General features: G+C 36.5%; 1 protein-coding gene across 3 annotated transcripts in view; it reads left to right on the top strand.

Annotated features, from left to right (window-relative positions):
* necab2 (N-terminal EF-hand calcium binding protein 2) overlaps positions 1-21,037 on the top strand; it is a 95,356-nt gene that overhangs the window by 59,852 nt on the left and 14,467 nt on the right. For all 3 annotated transcript variants that reach the window (XR_013212195.1, XM_077248850.1, XM_077248851.1), the window contains exons 6-8: positions 8,934-9,070; positions 9,408-9,532; positions 16,684-16,763. Coding sequence is in view for 2 of the 3 variants with exons in the window: in XM_077248850.1 (XP_077104965.1) it covers positions 8,934-9,070; positions 9,408-9,532; positions 16,684-16,763 (342 nt within the window). In the remaining variant the exon portion in view is untranslated. The remainder of the gene's footprint in view (positions 1-8,933; positions 9,071-9,407; positions 9,533-16,683; positions 16,764-21,037) is intronic.

Genomic DNA, 21,037 nt, shown 5'->3' with positions numbered 1-21,037 from the left:
ACCCTGCGCCTGCTCAGTGAGAGCTAAGTGCTGCCACTGCGCTTAAGTTCATTAAACTTCTGAAGCTTCTTCTATAAATCTCTCTGCTGCTGCATTTTATGATGAACTGCAGTCCACAACCATAGCGGTTTGTCTCAGACTGCGTTTTATGGCTGATTGCGATGGCTGGAGAATCGTGAACTCTATTGCCCGAATCTTACACGGCTTTTCATTAAGCGTCATTGCTGGTGAAATTCACTGCCTGTGTGAAGAACGATCTCAATGAGTAGTCCTTCCTCTGATTGATTCTACGGTGAAGTAAAATGAATAATTCATCCAAAAATAAAACTTCTGTCATTATTTACTCACCCTCATGGTGTTCAAACTTGCATGACTTTCTCTCTTTCATCGAAATTTTGATGAAAATACTGTACCTTTCAAGCTTCAAAAGGTTACTATATGACTTGTGCACAATATATTTCAAATTCAATATGAAAAAAACTATTGAATAGCTTTGTGTAAAGAACAGAATTTTATTCACAAAAAATGCTGACCTCTCCTGTAATTGTAATTCTAGATAATATGATTTGTGAATATTAATATTGCTTCTCTCCCTCACAGAGTATTATATGACAATAGAAGACTTGAAACAAAGTCATATAGACAACTTTTAGGTTGTTACAATGAAAAGAGCGACAGCATCGCCAAAATTACTCCTTTTGTGTTCCGCGGAAGAAAGTCATGCAAGTTTGGAGTGATATGGTATATTTCGACAGATAAGGTCAACCATTCTTTCGTTGAAAGTAGCCTTTCTCTTTTAATCTCATGAATTGTGTGGAAAAAAAAGAGGACGACTGAAAGAGACACTGATGGTAAATACTTGCCTCATCACCATTATGGCTTATAGAGGTGGGCACAATTGAAACACAGCTGGAGCACTGGATTTCCTGACTGCTGTCTCAATCAATGCAGTTACGAAACGCTCCCACCGTGACACAGATCGGTGGACCTGTGTTTCTTCATTGTTGCAAGAGAAGGCTGTCACTGTTACACCGAGTCCTGTCTTTGTGATGATAATTCTCCAACATCAATCCGCCTGATTAAAATTGCCTGGAAAACTCTGCAAGAGGCGATTATAATTAGAAGCCCCGTTCATGTTTGCTGGTGGTGGCTGCTGCTCGAGAATAACATTGTTCTCAGATGCCTCCCACTGCCTGTGGGGTGTGAAGAAAGATTTGCACTTTCAAGTTCAGTGGTTGTTGTTTTTTGTTGTTGTGCACTCTCTGAGGTAAACTAGAATTAACTTATTTATACAAGTTCCCATATAAGCCTGTCATGAAATCTATCCCCTAGAGATGCCCTCAGGAATCTAAATGTCAAACCAATAAAGGTCAAACCCACAGAGGATTTAATTGACATGTAGTAAGTGATCCAATCTAATAATGTTTGTGAGTAAGGTTCTATGATATGGTGTTTTCTCTTATGTAAATTCTTTCACATGGGGATATGGATATTTGGCGATGAAAAGATTATTTGTTGAGTGCCTCTTTAAATTCAGCTTATGTTCCGTTTATTATTAAGCGATCTTTGCTGTTTGTGCTTCTTGCCAGAATGAATAAATTGACAGAATTCAAGTCACTAACAGAGTCTACGAACACCGATGTATTAATTTTGATCCATAATTCAACCAAGCAAGTTGGAAAAGAGAGTTGCTCACTTTGATCACTGCTTTGCATAGTCTTAAAAGAAAGCCATTGTGTAACTTGCATTTAAAAGCTGAATATATTTTTCTCACAGGAATATTTTTTGCTTTGTTGAATAGAAGGAAGAACAATCTCGAAAACTATAAATGTACTTCCAACCTTTCTCTGTCAGATTGCACTGCAGAAGGGTCAAAGGAACAAGAAATAGCTGATTACGTGACTATGCGTCTCTTAAAATTCTCTGCCTTTCAAAGCTGCAGTGTCACACTCTATATGTCCTTAAAGGATAAAATCCTAACTCTAAGTCTGTCAAAGGACTCTGGGTTAAACTGTTCTCTCTGGGGGAGATGAAAGTGAAAATGCAGTAACTGGAACAGATGAAAGCCTCCCAAAAGGCTTGAGTTCCTGAAACTGTGATGCCCAAAGTTTGATAAACCTTCAGCAGCACACTGAAAAATACTCAAGACACCTGCAGTGAACAGCAGAAATCAAAGTGTACATCTTTATCTTGTAGCATTAGACAACCCATTTTCCACAGACTCTCAGACAATAATGGAGGCACAGCTCAATCATCCTTCTACAATAGGAGGTCTGTGTTCTCATCTCTTCATTTTCTACCAGACTGGGATTTAATCCTGGTTTTGTAAAGTCTCAGCAACTGTGATACCGACCTGTGAATGGATGTGTCCCTGGCTGAATAACTGCATTATGCCATGACTTCTGTTTCAAGGCTTGGCTAATGCGATTGTGATTGAATCTCTTCTCTCAATTCTCGGAAGCTTTGTCTAACTAGGTTGAGCCCAGGTTTAGATCGTAGGTGGGAGAAAACCTTTGCTTGCCTCTGTTGTGCCCTGTAATTTTGGGAGGGATATTCTTTTCAAGTTGTTTACCCTTTCGGCTTATTCTAGAGAACTGTTTAACCCTCTTTTCATTTAGCACTTGAAGAAGAAGCAGCAGCAGAGAGTAGATGATGATCAGGGACCGGTTGCACCGGCTGTGCGCAAGTTACAACTTGGTCTGTTTTGACGTAAATGGGCACAGTTTACAACTTACATGCTACTAAATATTTTTGCGTTACACCATTAAACTTAGTTGGAGTGTGACGACATTTTCGATTGGAATAAAATAGCAGACTGACTGAACTGTATCAATTGGGGCTTTCGCACTGGGTAGTAGGAACTAAGTTATAGGTTGTTGGTTCTCTGGTTGTTGTGCTGGACTTTAATTTTGATGGTGTGGCTGACTTTTATTTTGACAATGCTGAGAACGGCTCAGCCAGAGCCTGAGCACACAGTGCTCCCATTCTCCATCTTCATTAGTTTGCATTCTGTTTAACAGTCCTATCATATGCATTATTAGATAGAAAGTAAACGGTATACGAAAAAGTCGCTAGCTGAGCAGAAATACCGGTAGATACTAGGTAATCATGTTTTGTTTGGTCCCTTCAAAGTCACGTTGGATATGAAAGTTCTTGGACTTCGGTCTCGGTCCATCTATTGCGGTTTTCCATGTTCGTGGAGTAAATATATATAGCCTATAAACTGTTTACACAGCTTTTCAAAAATGGCAGGTGCCAGTGTTTTGCATGCGTTCGGCAAATTAACGTACACTTAAGTCCATGGTAGTTCCTATTGTGCTGGGTTAGACCCTACTCTGAAGTAGGAGTTAATTTAGTTCCCCCAAAAAGGCATTAGTACTAAAATCGTTCCCAGTTCCACGCCAAGAAACAGTTACTTCTGCCGTTAGTTATAGAAGCTATGAAAAGGTTCCTCCGGTGGGAAAGCCCCTAATAAGCTCTTGTTTTACCCGACAGACTTCACTTCTTTAGACATATGGTAATGCTAACATTTACACTCACATACATTTTAAGAGAGAGAACATTATGTAAATAAATTACTTTGTTAGCGGCTCTTCAACACGAACCTGTCCTAAACAGCATGTCGCTGCGCACATCGCTCCATGTTGCGCATGTCAGAAAAAAACAGTCATAATAAATTAATGTAATTTCTTATGTTTTCAGACAGTTTCTGAATGTTATTTACATTTAAAAATACCTATGTTATTCATGATTGAATAGTGTCATATTTAATGAAAACTTATTTTTACTGTTAGTAACGTTAGGCAAAAGAATGAAGAATAAACTGAAACTTACAGCATTTAAACAACTTCTGCTCATATATTTGAATACTGCTATTGGATCATTAAAGGTAGATGTCATATGCGACTACGCATGACTTTACAGAGAGCTTACCTAATAGCTACGTTCTGCCTTAAGAACAAATGGTGCAACCGAATAAATTACAGAGTTAGTTACAAACTAGCTTGTGGTTACTAAGCCTCTAGTGTGGACTTTACGTTCCAATTTGAATTAGAACTTACGAATGACTGCGCAACTCTTACCCTACCCAGGTTCGATCACAGAATCGAATCTCAAAGTACTCTCAGAAACTTGACCGTGCCCCTCCATAATATTACAGAACAAATTACACATTATTTGTGAATAAAGTTTAATTCAACTTTTCAGTCTGACAAATTTTATATATTATATTTGTTATTGTAAATATATATTTGTAATAAACTGTATTTAAAAGACCATTTTGTTTAGAGTGGAAGGAAAAGAGTCGCTCTGCAGCACTACATATTTAATATAATAATATATTTAATATTATACATTTATTTTTAATAAATGTATAGTATTATTTACAATATAATTTGAATGGGAAAATAAAGTCACTTGAGTCGCTTTTTAGCATGTCAAATTAAAAGAAAAATAGGGTGTCTGTCAACCTAAGATGGTTTCGAACAGCCCAGTAATTACTGTGTTGAGGGGGTGCTCATTCAAAAAAAAAAACAAAAAAAAAACAATAACAATTAGATAAATAGCAATTTATTGTATTGGATAATATAATGGAGACGAGCAGATGCATATATCTTGTATAATTATCTGGCACAGTATCTGTGCATCTTTATTAGTTAGCCTCATCAACAAATAGAAGGGTGTGACTTTTTTTGTAAATATCTTAGTAGAACTGTAAGCTTTCATCTATTTTAAGACAAAAACACATGACATTTTCTGTTCAGACATGAGCCAATTAATCGTATCCTAGCAACAGCAGTCAATATGTTTCTTAGCAACAACATTTTGTGACATGCAAAATTGCGTTTAAAGAGGCTTGGACAAATCAGTCAAATTACATGTCCCACTATAATATGCCATTTTATCCTGGGGTTCATTTGCCGATGGCTGTTTAAAATGACCAGCTTTGGTTATTAAACTTGATATATGAGGGTTTCTTCATAGCACTTGTCTGCATTTGCCATGCTTATAATATTTAATGCTCACTCTGCAAAGGACAAAAAATATTAGTTATCATCGATTCCATTGTATTTTTTTTTTTTACCAAAGGTGACATATATTCTCTGTGGACAATCTCCAACTGTAAGATCACAAATCCTCACAACCTCCTCCTCTGCACCTGATGGTATATTCATCTTGTATGTGACATTCTTTATTTTGGGAAAACCTGTCTTTGTGCATCACATATAATGCTCTGTTCGACTGTTTAGGTTTTGGCTTGAGCGCAGGTGTCTCAGGATGCTTTAGTCCAGTATGTCACTCATTGTTATTCAGTAATTCACCTTATCAGTCACACTTTCAGAAGTGCCTACAGCATATTTTACAGAAGGGTGACAGACCATTTGTACATTTGTGTTTGGGTATATGTGTATGCCTGAGCCATAATAGAGAAGAATGAATATTTCATGACAGCCCATATCCTTATACACTCATGCAGTCTGGGCACCAAATCATTAGTTTGCTCCAAGCATGTTATTGTCCTGAGAGTTCAAACACATTTACAGCTCATTTTTTGATCTTCAGGTTATTTGTTTTACTTCTTGATTTACGTCTAACGTCATCGTTGCTGTCATTTGGTTGATGCATTTTCCTGGATTTGAAAAGTTATTTGTTTTGCCAGTTATGTTGAGGAATCATGTTTATTTTGGCATGGACAGTAAGCCCTGCCTCCGAGATTGCTGGTCTTTGTTAAGGCCCTTGTTGGCACTAAAACGCACTGCAGAACCACTGACCTGGCATACCGTTAGAATAAATCATTCTGAGCCTTCCCAACCGCCTCCGTCACCACCTGGTGGCTCCTCGTTCAGGCAGGTGAGCATGACAAACACTAGCATCCATCCTCCATTTAGAAAAGAATCTTTATTTTTCACCACACAAACAGGGCCAGAGGAAGTCTTTTTTTTTTAATGCAGTTTCACCATAAAACTTTCTATGCACAATGTTAAATTAATAATTATTTTCATGCAATTTTTACAAAGACTGTCAGAACTGTGTTCAGACTGTCAGTCCAAATCCGATTTCTGTGCATATCCGATTGAAATCCGATCAGGTTTAGCATGTGTGAATGGCAGAAAAAAATTACATTCATATGTGGTTTGAAATCCTTTTCAAATCGCATTCCTGCAAATCTGTTTCAGACTGATCGGATTTCACGCACTGGTTTATGTCACTCTCTCATGCCACGTAAAACATAAACGTCAGACGTTGTTATATAGAAATGCTGAAAGTCGCTGCAGAAACAAGGTTGTGTTGTTGCAAAGTGCTGGACGAGCAGAAAATGACAATATAACGGAGACATGTTTAAGACTGGCGGTCACGGAATAAACCCGCTCATACCCGCCACGTTTCTGCCTCTGCCTCCTAAGACGCAGTAGTTCACTGTGTAGGCTACACATGGTCATATTGTAAATAGGACAACATCTGTATTGCAAACCCGTCCATGTGTCGCTTGTTGTTGTTTTATGTGTATCTTTAGTTACCAACATTGTCATTTTGCATGGTAATTGCAATAGAAACCAATGCAGATATTCCGGAAAATGAAAGAGCGGCATGGGACACACAAATTGGATCTGTACATTTGCGATACACAGTGTACACAGTCAATCATTTTAGATCACATTCCAATCGGATACACATTTGGGCCGACAGTGTGAACTTAACTAAAGTGAATTGAGACATCACAACACTGAAGTGTACAGTATGAAAAATGAATATTTACTAAAAGTACATTTAACAGTTTTATTTAATTATTAGTGGTTTTAAAGATTAACTCAAGGTGATTGTTATATAATGGCGTAGGTAAAAAAAAGAAAGAAAAGGAGCATCATCTACTCACCCTCATGTCGTTTCAAACCTATCTGACTGTCTTCTGCGGAACATAAAAAAAAATTGTAAAAATATTCTAACTACTTTTATCCATTCTATGATAGTCAGTGTGGTTAAAAAAATATTTTTTTTCTCATAAAACAAGAGAATTTTTGTTCTATGATTTTTATGATTTTTTAAATTTATGAATTTTTGAAAACAACATGAGGTTCAGTAATTCATGGAATTTAATTTCTAGTTGAACTATCCCTTTAAGTCATAGTCGAAACCTGCAATCTTTTCAGTTGAATTAATTTGAACTCCTAGACTACACAGCCCCCCATTTCAACCCCTCCATTCCATGCTCTTTTCTTCACTTACATACTTTGTTTTCTTGGACTGATGGAGTACTAGGGGCTGCCAATGCTCCCAGTCTCCTTTATTACTCCTTCTGTTATGGTCATTTTATACACAGTCATCCTAAGTCTGCATGGCAATGCAGCATAATTTATGAGATACCTTACAGAGGCCAGCACTGCAGTCCAATTTTACTTCCTTGCAAATGCTGCCTTCCCATTTAGATATTCATTGGCGATCCGTGAAGGCGAGGTTTGGTTAAAACGCTGACCATGACAATCTTTCTGCAAATCAGAGCAAAATGTCAGTGCCAATGGACAATGACTGAGCAAGCCACAGATTAGATATTTACTTACTTTTTACAATGTCCATGATTTGAGTCTTGGCTGCTACACAAAAGTTGTTGTTTTTTGCCATATAGACAATATAGGACAACGATCAAGAATATATGAGGAAATTGCAAAAAAAAACAAAAAAAAACAGAGGTTAAAGGTGCATTGTGTAATATTTCTGAGGATCTATTGACAGAAATGCAATATAAGATCCATAACTATGTTTTCAGTGGTGTATAAAGATCTTGCATAATAAACCGTAATGTTTTTATCACCTTAGAAAAAGACATTTATATCTCCATAACCGCGGGCACCCCCTTCTATGGAGGTTGACATATTGTGTCGTCATATTTCTACCGTAGCTGACAGCAAACAAACTGCGCTACAGAGCGCGTTTCATCACTACTTTGAAAAATAAGTTTTCAGTGGTGTATAAAGACTTTACTTAATGAACCGTTATATTTGTATTACCTTAGAATGAGCAGTTTCTATCTACATACACCGCGGGTTCCATTACATTGAAATGCGCCGACATGTTTCTACAGTAGCCCTAACCGGACTAACGCGTTTCGTTACTATGTTGCTCTTCGTGCAAGGAAGCAAGCTTAGTTCAGCGAATAAATACTGACACAATGATGAACAAGTAACAATAATATTCGCAATAGCATATAGTTTTACTGAATAATTAAATAAACATAATTTTTTAATTTATCCTTGTAAAGAAACCTCATTGCTGAACTGGCTTCTCTCTGCTGTCTCAGACGATGACATATTTTCCTGTCAGCCACCGTAACTTTTGTTGGTCGCAATTTGTAACCTCACCACTAGATGCCGCTAAAAATCACACACTGCACCTTTAAAAGGTCATGAAACTCTAAACTAAGAGTCCACAGTGGCTCCTGGGGGTGTTTGACAGAATCCATGTGTTTATATGTACAATTATAAAGCTTAAAGTTCAGCACTAAAGCAGCTTCGGGGCCAAAGTCTTTAACACCTTCAAAGTCTGTTTCTTCCAATACAACACCTTTGTGAAACATTATGCCTCTATGGTGTAAAACAGATCCTGAGTGTTTGGAGAAGCGTTCAAAATGTCACGGGATCAATGAGTGTTGGCACCTCTAATGTCCAACACCATTACGAGCTTTCAGAACTTAACTTGCCCTAAGCTTTCACCCACATGAGCAGCATCTTGGTTAATCTCCTTTCTTTGAGCTCGTTCCACATCTGTTATTTCCCTGAGACCCCTGGAGCATGTTTTGCTTAAAGCTGGAGCCAAGTTTGCTAGAGTTTCTTAAAAAGGACTTCATCAAGTATACATGCTTAAGATCATCGGAAAAGTGCTGATCTGTCTTCCCTCCTTCAATCTCCTATTCATGTCTCTTTCTCCCTCACTCACTGCAGGTATACGAACGTGGAACTAATGTTGAGCAGTTTGTGACCCGATTCCTGTTGAAGGAATCAGCCAATCAGATACAGTCTCTGCTGAATTCTGTAGAGAGTGCTGTGGATGCCATTGATGAGCAGCATTCATCAGTGGGGTGAGAAAGAGCATCCCCCATCATGACCCAAAGCATGTGTACCACAGTTCCATCAACATAAATGTCCATTAGGACATCAGTCATCAACAGTTAAGTAGATTACATTGCATTAATTGCGGGGTTTAAATGCACAATAATAATAGAGCAGGTTTGGCATCTCACCCGGGTATGTGATTGAAAGCAATTTATACATTTGTTTATTGAACTGCCATCATACATTTGCCATCATAAAGTTAAATAAAAAAAGATGACTATTTCTAGTAAAACACAAAAATTAAGTCATATTTAGTTGATTTCAAACACTTTAATCATCCTTGTTTTCCCTGTTGTGACCTAGATCCTACCCCAGTAAGACCAGCCCACGCGTCCCAGATAGGCGCTATGAGGCCCCGGTGCCAGATTATCCTCCCAACAACAGAGTCAATGCAAAGGAGAGCATGAGGAACATCAACACAGGTGCAGGTGAGGTGATCACTTTCCAAACACACCTGTCAAGATACAACTAAATGTGGACATGCATTCAATTGTTTAAAAAAGGAGTTTGATAGCATTATAGAGGTATAATAGCACTAATATTATAGTGCACACCATTCACTATTTGCATTTTTATGCATCATGAATTTACTGGAATTCAAGTATGTACTTATGCAGTAGATTCAAGTCTGAAAGAATCTGAAATAACCACAATGGTACAAAATTTGGAAAGTGACTTACTTTTATAAATTGAATCCACTTATGTCTCCAAGTATCAGCATAAATGCAGCATGCATCTGTTTATGTGAGCAGAACCAGCTGTGATGAGACTTTTTGAATAAGGTTGAGATGAAATGGTTGGTTCTTGCCTCATACGCCAGAGAGTTCTTTTCCAAGATGCCTCTCATTTATTTCTTCATTTACATAAGCTCTGTTCCAAACCCTAGTGAGCTGCCTTGCTGTCTACTACCTAGATAGACAGCTGCATTCTACTTAGGCAGAAGTGACTGATTTGGAATGGTCTAAAATGTTGCTAATATAATGCCACAATTCCCTAATAAGCAACAAAAAAATAGATAGATAGATAGATAGATAGATAGATGGATAGATAGATAGATTTTTTTTTTAAATTTATCTTATTTATTTGAGCAAAAAATAATAATAAAAACAGTAATGTTGTGAAATATTATTGTAATTTAAAATAAATGTTTTCTAATTTAATAGATTTTAAAATGTGATTTATTCCTGTGATGGCAAAGCTCACATGATTCTTAAAAATCATAATTTCTTGTTATTATTAATGTTTAAAACAGTTTTGCTGCTTAGTATTTTTGTGGAAACTGTGATTTTTTGGGACTCATGATTCTTTGATGAAAAGAAAGTTCAAAAGAACAGCATTTATTTGAAATAGAAATATTTTGTAACATTATAAATGTCTTTACTGTAACTTTTTAATCAATTTAACGCATCCTTGCTTGTCTTTAAAAAAAAACTTGACCCAAAACCTTTGAACGGTGTACATAGCACACACAAATATAGAGTAAAATAATAATTTTCTGTTATTACACTATTATACTGTATACTATTATATTATGACTATTTTTACTGTATATTGAATGAAATATGTTTATTTATAATCATTTCTTTCACCTCGTCTGCCATCAATGATGTATTTTTTTTTCATTGAGCTCAGCACAATGCATTCTGGGCTTTCCTTCTCTTTGAATACTTGTGATGTATACAGTACATGTGAATTTGGCCAACAGAAGGTATCTTAGAAGGCAGCATAATTAAATTTGTACCTCGCCTATGATAACTTAAAATGCATAAAAATACGAAACTACTATAGTATCAATCAGTGAGTCACACGCAAATGGAGACTCTGGGAAATCTTTATTGAGACTTGGTGGCTGTTCCTCAGCCAGGGTCTGTGAGAGGAAAAGACTGAACCCCCCTTAGAACAATTGGCACATAGATTAAAGATGGCGTTTTAGCCACTCTTTCAATCCTTTTTTCTTTAGCAGAGGTTTACTCAAGGACTTGTTTACTGGTCTATTTGGCATGTTGCTTTATGGCTTCTTGGGGTTTTTTTTTCCAAACATCGCATAAATCAATTCGGTAAGGTTCTTTTTTGTGGTGCAGACTTGGTGGCCAAATACATTATCACGCAAAACATCTGCATTTACCATTTCTCATGCCGTCTAATTGCCAAAAGCAAAATTAAAGTCAAAGATGTGGTTCGCAGGCTCTCCCATGGGCTTTCTGTATCAACATACACCACATTTCCATTACTGATGAGATTTGGGCCTGAGCTCCTGTGAGTTGGTTATGAAACCGCTCTAAAGAGACACTAAAACAACACAAAGCCTTTCGTGTGCCAAGTCAGCACATACCACACGCTCACGACAGTCTCGTATGGATGATGCAACGGAAGAAATGTGTGAGTTTTTAATGAGGAGAAGGTGGAAAAAAGGTCTTACTCAAAGAGTTTCTGAGCTTCAGTCAGGAGTTAGAGGGCGCCTGGAGATATGGTAACAAATTAATTCTAGTGTTTTTCTTTTTTCTGTAACACAGAGAAAAGCAATTTATGAACTTTTTTAAATGTCCATCTCACTTTCCTCTTCTTCTCAGTGCTAAAAGAATAGTCATGCAGTCAATTTCGTCAAAACAGCCAAGCAATACAGACATTTCTGTTGCTGTGGATTTATCATTCGAACAGAACCAGAGTTTATTAGTGCCTGATCTTTATGGGATTAGATTTCGGTCACAATTCTGCGCGCGCAAGATCACATTTTGAGCGGTAAAGGGGCATTTCGCACGCGCGTGAACTGAGTTTTGCGGAGAAATGTTCATCTCGCAGATACGAAAATATTTCGAGCGAACAAAAAATCAATTTTGCATTTAAAATAAGTATTTGGATGTGCGCAGACGTTCTCTTTCGCATGTGCAAAGTTTCACATTCTTGCTCCTTTCATACCAGCCGTATGTGCTCTCTAACCGCATTAGCTTGTCAACCAATCACAAGACTCCCTGCATCACCGACTGTGGAAGAGGAAAAATACATGGTGGAAGATATTTATGTTTAATTTGTTTAATGGCTTGATTTAAGTTCAAATGTCTACCATACGACGACCACAGGTTATTTTTTAGCTTATTTTTAAGCTATTTTTTTTAGCTTATTTTTGATCAAAATCAAATCGTACTATTACTGTACATAATGGCATGTCCCAGTGTTTGCTACCCACTCACATTAGAATAAAAAAGCCATCAAATAAACGTAGAAATGCAATGTAATAACGTTAAAATAATAATCAATCTACTTGATATCCTTGTAATTATTTAAACAAAAACATTCACAGCAGAGATGGTCTGTAAAACAACTATCATATTAAAAAAAATATACTGTATTTTCTTATATACTATTTTAGGATAGATAGTGTGCACATTGGGATGCAGGCTTGTTCTCCTCTCTGCAAAAAAATAAAAATCGAATTATGAGTGTAATTATATAGAAGTCTTGTGAGTCACACACCCAAGATTTTCTCTTACAGTTATATTTGCATATGTTTGCATTGTTACCCACATCTCTTTCTTTCTTTTTTTTTGCAGTGAGAGGAACAAGCCTGCATCCCAATGTGAACACTATCCATCCTAAAATAGTATATAAGAATATACAGTATATTTGTTTTACTATGATAGTTGTTTTTACAGAACTTCTCTGCTGTGAATGTTTTTGTTTACTTGAACTTAAATTGAAGTTTTCAATCCATTAAACAAATTAAACATAAACATCTTCCACCATGTATTTTCCTCTTCCACAGTCGGTGATGCAGGGAGTCTTGTGATTGGTTTTCAAGCCAGCCAATCAGAATTTAGCAGCCTCATCTCTGATTGGCTGGAATTATGGCATATTGTAATGCTGGGTTGTGTTGAATAAAAGCGAGCCGTCTGTGCTTAGAGAGCGCGTACGGCTGGTATGAAAGGAACAAGAAAGTGAAACTTTGCACATGCAAAAGAGAATGTCTGCGCACATCCAAATACTTATTTTAAATGCAAAATTAATTTTCGTTCACTCGAAAAATTTTCTTATCTGCGAGACGAACATTTCTCCTCAAAACTCAGGTCACGCGCGTGCGAAATAGATCCCCATAGATCTTAGTCCTCATTTCAGCTGGTATGTTAAATGCCATTTGACATTTCAGTACAAAAAGCTGTAAAAAAAGCTCCCATCGATGTGCACACTCCTTATTGGCAGTAATCAGTAGATCTCAATTGTCCTCTCATTCACTTTTATTGTAAGGTTGGCCTGTCGATATGCCAATATTCTTCGAGTGACACCACAGCCCTGAATCGAAGAGGTCTGTTTTATGGGTGACGTTCAAACACTGGTACTAGTTTTAAATTTCCCCAAGACACAGATAAAGCTGACTCGGCTCACAATAAAAGCCCCATTCTAGCTGTCAGCTCCGGCAGGGAAAGCCATGATTGGAGCATGCTGTCCAAGCTGTAGTTTATGAGCGACGGGATGAGAATATTGATCAATACTTCTGCGAGACTTGCTTTGCACATGGCACTTTTTCTCCCATCAGTCAATCACACGCTTTTCTCAAATTGCTTTCTTTCTCTCACTCTACTCTCCTCTCTATTTCTGTTCATGTTGCACACACACACACATCTGATATATTGTATAATTTATTGATATACAGTACAGTGAGTCTTTTCTTTTTTTATGTAGAGATTTATTTGGAATTTTTTATTTATATTCTAGGGCTTCCCCTTGACTAAAGATTTTTCTAGTTGACTAGTGGTCATTGATTTAAGCCATTAGTAGACTTTTTTAATTTAATTACTTAAATATAGACTGGGGGCGGGGGGGGCGTAATATATAGCCTATTCTGCACTTTATGCATAAAGCTTGTCGCAAAGCACTGGCAAAAGTAATGATTATGAATGTGTTGGAAAAAATAGAGAGAAGACATTTTAATTATTTATTGATAAACTAGTGTTTTCTGAGTCAGTGTCGGCTGCAAAGAAGAAGTTGACGATGTTTACTCTCCCATCTCCGCAATATAGTGGATGTTCATTCTTTCTTTATCTTACAAAAGCACAACGTTTTGTTGTTATTGTGAGTTTACACAAATACAAGTAGACAGTTTCGAATGATGCATTATTTTATCTGTATAACCAAAAATGACAGAGTATTTCTGCTGTTCTCAGGAGAAAAATGCAAGCGATCGCGCCGGCGTCTCCATGTCATGTATATAGCATGTTATACTTTAGCTTCCACACTCCGCACAAACACTTGGATATGTGCCTAATAATAGCACACATTTATATAGGTTAATGTTAGAGCGAGTGACCATGTAAAGTTGCTACTACTTACATGTTACAATGATACACCACATTTGAGGTTGATGGACGATTGGCGAACGTTTGGATTTCCTGCTCAACACACTGTAATTAGCACACAAACCCATTCTTAATGATCTGTCCGTCACGGACTGCGTGACGTTACCACGTCCTGTGGAGTTTTTTTTTCTGCAACTAACCGACTATTACAATTTTGGTTGACTAAGCCTCTTCTTGTCGACTAACGTTTAGTCGACTATTAGGGGGCAACACTAGTCAATACTGATATTGGACTACCAATATTGAATATTTAATTGTACATGCTAACTTCTCCTATTTTTTACATTTAGATTACATTTATAATATTGTGGTGCCTAAATGTGTCAAATAACGGTAAAATACTAACAGCAGAGAGGCCAGAAATCTACTGTAATTCTACAGTATGAATACTGTGAGATTGCTTTACAGCTTAAATAATTCAAATTTAAACTCTGTTGTATAGCTTATACAGTTAAACGAAATTACATTTTAAAAGTTTAATAATCAATCATGTTTAAGAACAAATTTGACCAGTTATTTTTATTTTTTCTCCAGCCAACGAGCACTAGACGGCCAAAACCATCAGGCTGAGTGCCACCAGGAAATACACAGTCTGAAAGCCTTAATAAACAATGAAATTTGTGAATAAATTATATATTACAGCGAATCTCTGTTTAATGCATTTATAATCACTCACTATAAGCACTCTCAAGCGCTATTCCGGCTTGTTCAGTTCCAGCTCATCAGTCATCGTTCAAGTGATTTGGATGTGAGAAAAAACACTCAGACCAGTCAAGTTTTAAAACAACCCGCTCCTCGCAGCAGTCAGTTTCAAAGTTCCCTCTCCTCTCCACTTCGATTAGTTTTCTTATATTTTCCACACATATTCCTGTCATGAGCACCGTGAACACGGATAGGAAGACTTACTCTCACTCTAACTCCTGTGAAACACCTGTACATTGTGCTATTGCTTGAAAAATGCACCAGCCCATAATGCATTGGGTACTACAGTATAAGACCGTATTACATAAATACAATAGATTAGTGTTGAAAATGGGCTGTAAATTAACAGCAGATTTTCTACTGCAGATTACTGTTTTAATGTAAAAAAGTATGTTACTGTCAGAATTTTTTTACAGCAATTTTTTTACAGTGCATAACATTAGCAATAATTTTACTGAGATGTTTCTTCAAAGGGTCATTGTACTTCATAATGTTCCAATCTTAGCAAAACATTTTCCAATTTTTTCCATAGAAACTATATTGTGCATGTTATTCGTTTGATGGCACTAAATCGGGAAAGGAGCAGGTGGTCAGGACAGTTTTGGTCCTGACTGGAGCCTGAACTGAAGTTTCTTCCCTTCACTGTGTTGTGGCTGAAGCTCCCAAGATAATTAACATGACATCATCCTAAGCAGGAAGAGCATGTGGCAAGACTCCCAGATTATCTTCATCCATTCTAGTCTTTATGAGTGCATTATGAAGAAATGTCTGTTGTATTACTAAGGCCCAGATGGAATTACAAACTTTGTTAGCGTTTTCTGAGCTGATTTTATGGTAATATTTCTAGAATTCTGTTGAATATTATTCTTTTTATTATTTATTTATATGATTTTAAATATTCTCTATGCCTTTAAAAGGTTTCAGGCCGTGTTCACTTGGTCCTGCTATTGCTATGGTAACAGTAAATGTGTTCCAAAATGTCTCCCCTCCCCATTATGCTGGCCTCATCAACACAAGGGAGGTGTTAGAGTATAATTGGTTTGGCACCTCGAGTGGGGCTGATTTCAAAGGCAGGAAAACCTTTTCCCTCATTAATAGGATCTGTCATTGCATAAAAGAAATAAAGGAAGGGTGAAAATCATGTTAATCGCTCTCCACATTTGTTTTTATGCAAAACGTAATATTCTTACAGTGCATACTCTTCCTTTATCATTCACGGTGGCCAGTACCATGTTACAGCTATGGTATCAGGTGGTAATACCATCAGGTGGTACATGTCCAAAAAAGCATTGTAGTATATTTCAGTGCTTCTTTTATAAGTGTCATCTGCAGCACTCAAAGAAGTTGGCAAAAATGTGTAAATGTCCATTGTAATCTATGTAATGACTTGAGCTCAGTAATAATGTCTGAACGGTTGATTCACCCTGTCGCATTGCTATGACAGCCACTCTGAGACGAGGTTTCAGGAAGAGTAAAACATCATTGAAACTATCTGCAAATTATGCACTGTGCCTCTCTGTCTCTGTCAGGAGCTGTGGAGGTGAGAAAAGAAGGACTCGAGGCACAGATCAACCGACTGGCTGAGCTGATTGGACGTCTGGAGAACAAGGTAAGAAGTTCGTCTTATAATACTGAGAGGTCAAGTGCTTCCTCCTGGGAAGCATCTTATAATAATGAGAGTCAGAATCCAGAGACCCATGCAGATACAATCCAGTGTTATAAGAACCAGAAAATAAAAATATGATTGACAATAAATGGAAAGATTTAGCTCCGTTTCTGATAACATATTAATACATAGATTACTGAGATGTTTTGTTTGAGTAGATATTTCATATTTATTTCATTTATTTGTTTATTTTTCAAATAAAAAGATCCCATCTAAAGTAACACTGTCCTAAACAGTTTATGTTTCAGAGGGTGGCAGTTATTGATTGATTGTGAGGGGGTGAAATAAATGCCAAAAAGTCAAATAAGGTTTTCAGATTATGGTGATTCGCTGATATCCCTGTTATTGTTATATCAGTCTGTAAAAGAGCTTTGCTTGTTACAGCATTATTGTAGTTATTATTTTTGAAAACTGCATAAACCTGATGAGGCTTGATTTTACTAAATAGTATATCATTATAAACAAATATTATAGTACAACAAGTATACATTACCATTCAAAAGTCAGTCAGTAAGATTAAAAAAACATTTATTCTGTAAAAAAGCATTGATAAAAAAGTGACAGTAAAAACATTTACAATATTACAATTTCTATTTGAAATAAATACTGTTATTTTAAAATTTATATTCATCAGAGAATCCTGGAAAAATATATTTCAGTTTCCACAAAAATATTAAACAGCACTTTTTTTCAACATAGATCATGTTGGTAGCTGAAAAAAATAAGCATTACCATCACAGGAATAAATACACTTTTTAAATGACAATTTTTACAGGTTTTTTTTTTTGGTCACATAAATGCAGCCTTAAATCTTACTGACCACAAACTTTTGAACGGTTTGGAAATATCAATATGGAGCTTGAACATGAATTTACGTTAGTCTAAAAACACAAATTTTGCTTCCTTTCAGAATTCCACCGGTCGATTAGGAAGTAAAACTTTGGTGTGGAGCTTTTCTGTGCCTCCTGTAATTTCCATTACTATTGCACATACATCCACTCATGCACACACAAGCACACTCTGGTAATTACACACATTCATATGTAAAAGCAGATGAGATTCAGATTGCATTTAGCAAAGCCAGTAATCTTTCCTCCTCATAGATATTGCTTCCATTGCTCAGGGTGCAGAGCAGAGAAGTAGGGCAAGAATGAATCGGTGAACAAAGGAAGCAATTAAACAGACCTGACAACAACAGTACTGCACTAGTTAATGGCTGATTTTTACCCTTCGATTTTTTTTTATTCAAAACTTATGTAACATTTCTTTCTTGGTTAACCATTATTTTACCATCTCTCTTTCTCTCAGTCAATTTATTATGCGTGTCTGATAGACATTGAGCTCAGTGCACTAATAGAGTCCCCAGTTAATACTGGAGTCTTTGGCAGGCAGGTTCTTATTGCTGGAGCTAAGAATAGTCAAACCAACCCAACTGGTTTATTCCTCTCTCAGTGGAAGGGAGGTTCTGACACATTCTGGTGAGCCGGTATGAATGAGAGGATATCTGGGTTGAGCAGCAGAGACTGCATTGGCACTGGGAGATGTTTGGGGTCAGTCCAGATTAACAAGGATATGGTGCATGCACATACTGTACGCAGGAAGAGAAAATATTCTGTTGAGCTTAGTTTTAAATTAATTAGCGTGATAAATAAATAATCTAATTTTGTAATATAGACTACCATTCGAAAGTGGTTTTTTTTAAAAGAAATTAAGACTTTTATTCGTTTTTACTTTAAAAATTCTCTTTAAAATAAATGCTGTTCTTACTATTTATTAAAGAATCCTGAGAAATATGTATCATGTTTTCCACAACAATATTAAACACCAGAACTGTTTTCAACATTGATAATAATAAGAAATGTTTCTTGAGCAGCAAATCAGCATATTAGAATGATTTCTGAAGGATCATGTGACTGAAAATCACATGAATAAAGTACATTTTAAAATATGGTAAATAAGAAAACAGTTATTTTAAATTGTCATAATATTTAACAATATTACTGTTTTGTTTATTGTTGATCAAACAAATACAGTCTTGGTGAGCAGAAGATACTTCTTTCAAAAACATTAAAGCCCAGACTTTTGAGTGGTAATTTATATAATATACTCTTAAAAATCAAGGTTAAACATACATGAAACTTTTGTGAAATGGAAAGGTTCTTTTATAGTGAAAAAAGATTCTTCAGACTATTGAAACGTTCTACACACAAAAATATGTTTCTTTGGTCACACTTTAGATTAGGGTCCAATTCTCACTATTAACTATTAACTATGACTTGTGCCTCAATAAACTGCTAATTACCACTTATTAATAGTTAGTAAGGTAGTTTAGGTATTGGATAGGATTAAGTGATGTAGAATATGGTCATGCAGAATAAGGCATAAATATGTGCTTTATAAGTACTAATAAACTGACAATATCCTAGTAAAATGCATGCTAATAAGTAACAGTTTAGTTTAGGGTCCAATTCTTTTATTTTAAATGTTCCAAGAAAAGTTTTTTTCCATGAAAATGGTTCTTTAATGGTATAGCTGGAAAACATATCTGTGTTGACCTATTATTACACCTTCTCACAGACTTGCCATCAGAGGTGGTGGTCATCTCCCCCCCTCCCCCTCCCCAATTTTTTTTTTAGCATGACAATGTCAATAATGTGTGTTGAGGAAAAACATTGCAATATTTTGAAATACCTTTTTTCCACCCACCCCTGAAAGCTATGCAACCTTTTGCAATCGTCATAGTTTTGTTCTCAAGGTTCTCAAGTCAAGGACAATTTTTCCAGTTGCCATGTCAAACTCGGTCCACTGTGAAATCTGCCATAGTTGATCAATACAACTGTTGCAGCACACCTGGGTCTGTGCAGGATTTAGCACATGTTCCTCTAAACATCCATCCTCAGAGCCTTCACTTTAATTGAAATGTCAAACATAGCACTGTACGTCTGTCCTGTCCCGTTCTCCATTCTCGCTGTCGCTTAGCAGACAGGGCAGCCTGACTTCAGTGACCAGCTTTGGCTCAGAGCTGGATCAGTCATCAGAGGGCTCTTGTTGTTTGCATAATGCGCCCCCACAGCTTTAGGAAGCGCATCATTTCTTTTTTCCATCCAGTTGTGGCATCCTGATAGCCTCCAATCACTGTGGAGACTAACGCTCATGCCGCTCCTACAGTCTTCATACTCGGCAGTACGGCGGTTGTCATTCTTGCTATTATTTTTGATGGATAACCCGCCGTCGCTTTTATCAGTGAGAAAGACAGCTGCACGAATTTGTGGCATCATTACTGGCCATTATGTACTCTGTCATTCCATGATGGTAAAGAATATTCCACACCATCCCTGTTCACTTCATGTGGATGGACTGACAGGAGATACCGGCAGCGCCTCTCATTTATGAAGCACATAATGATTCTTACATTGTGGTGGTGTTAACTTTTCAGAGCCAGGACTGCTGTGAATTCCTCTTGAATTCATAAAGTATCTATATTTGGAATATAGTGAGAATAATTGAAATATAGCCTATATGGTTCTTGTTCTCAGTATTTTTTTTTTATTGTGTGAATTCATCTTTGCATGCCAGTGACAATGATTGTAGCCTCTACATGGAGGAAGGGAAAAATACTAGCAGGCTTCAGTGCTCTTGATTACTAAAAAACATGTCCTACAACTTTACCTGCCATTATCTGATAAAATAGCAACATTTCTGTTGAACAGTTGAGAAAAAGCTAGTATGTAAAAAAAAAACCTTGGATACAGTATGCTGTATGTGTACTTTTAACTTTACTACTCAGCAAGGCCATAATCATGCCTTAAACATTGGGGAGAACCAAAGTTGTCTTTATATTTAAAGGAATTAAATAATTAAAGGATTAAAATTAATTTAAGGAAAAATTAAAAAAAAGTGAAATAAGTTATAATTGTTGCCTAGTTGTGTATAGTAATCAATTTAAACTATTTGCTAATAATGTTTATTTACAGTTTAAAAATATGCCCACATTCACTCTTATTCATGTCTAATATCTCAGAAACGCAAAATGTTTCTTGTCTCGTCACATTCAGTTATGAATTACATGAATCATGTAAATGATAGCATATTTTCAATTCAAAACAGTGAAATTTTAATAAGTTGAGTAGTTTCCGTCACTGGATATTACTATCTGTCCCTGAACATTTCTAACATAAAACAGTAGTCAAATATTAAATGTTTAGCTACTAGCACCA

The sequence above is a fragment of the Siphateles boraxobius genome, unplaced genomic scaffold (assembly GCF_051911475.1).
Source record: "Siphateles boraxobius isolate OS27281-9 unplaced genomic scaffold, OSU_SipBor_1 31, whole genome shotgun sequence".
NCBI lineage: Eukaryota > Metazoa > Chordata > Actinopteri > Cypriniformes > Leuciscidae > Siphateles > Siphateles boraxobius.
This window is presented reverse-complemented; position numbering and strand designations above follow the sequence as displayed.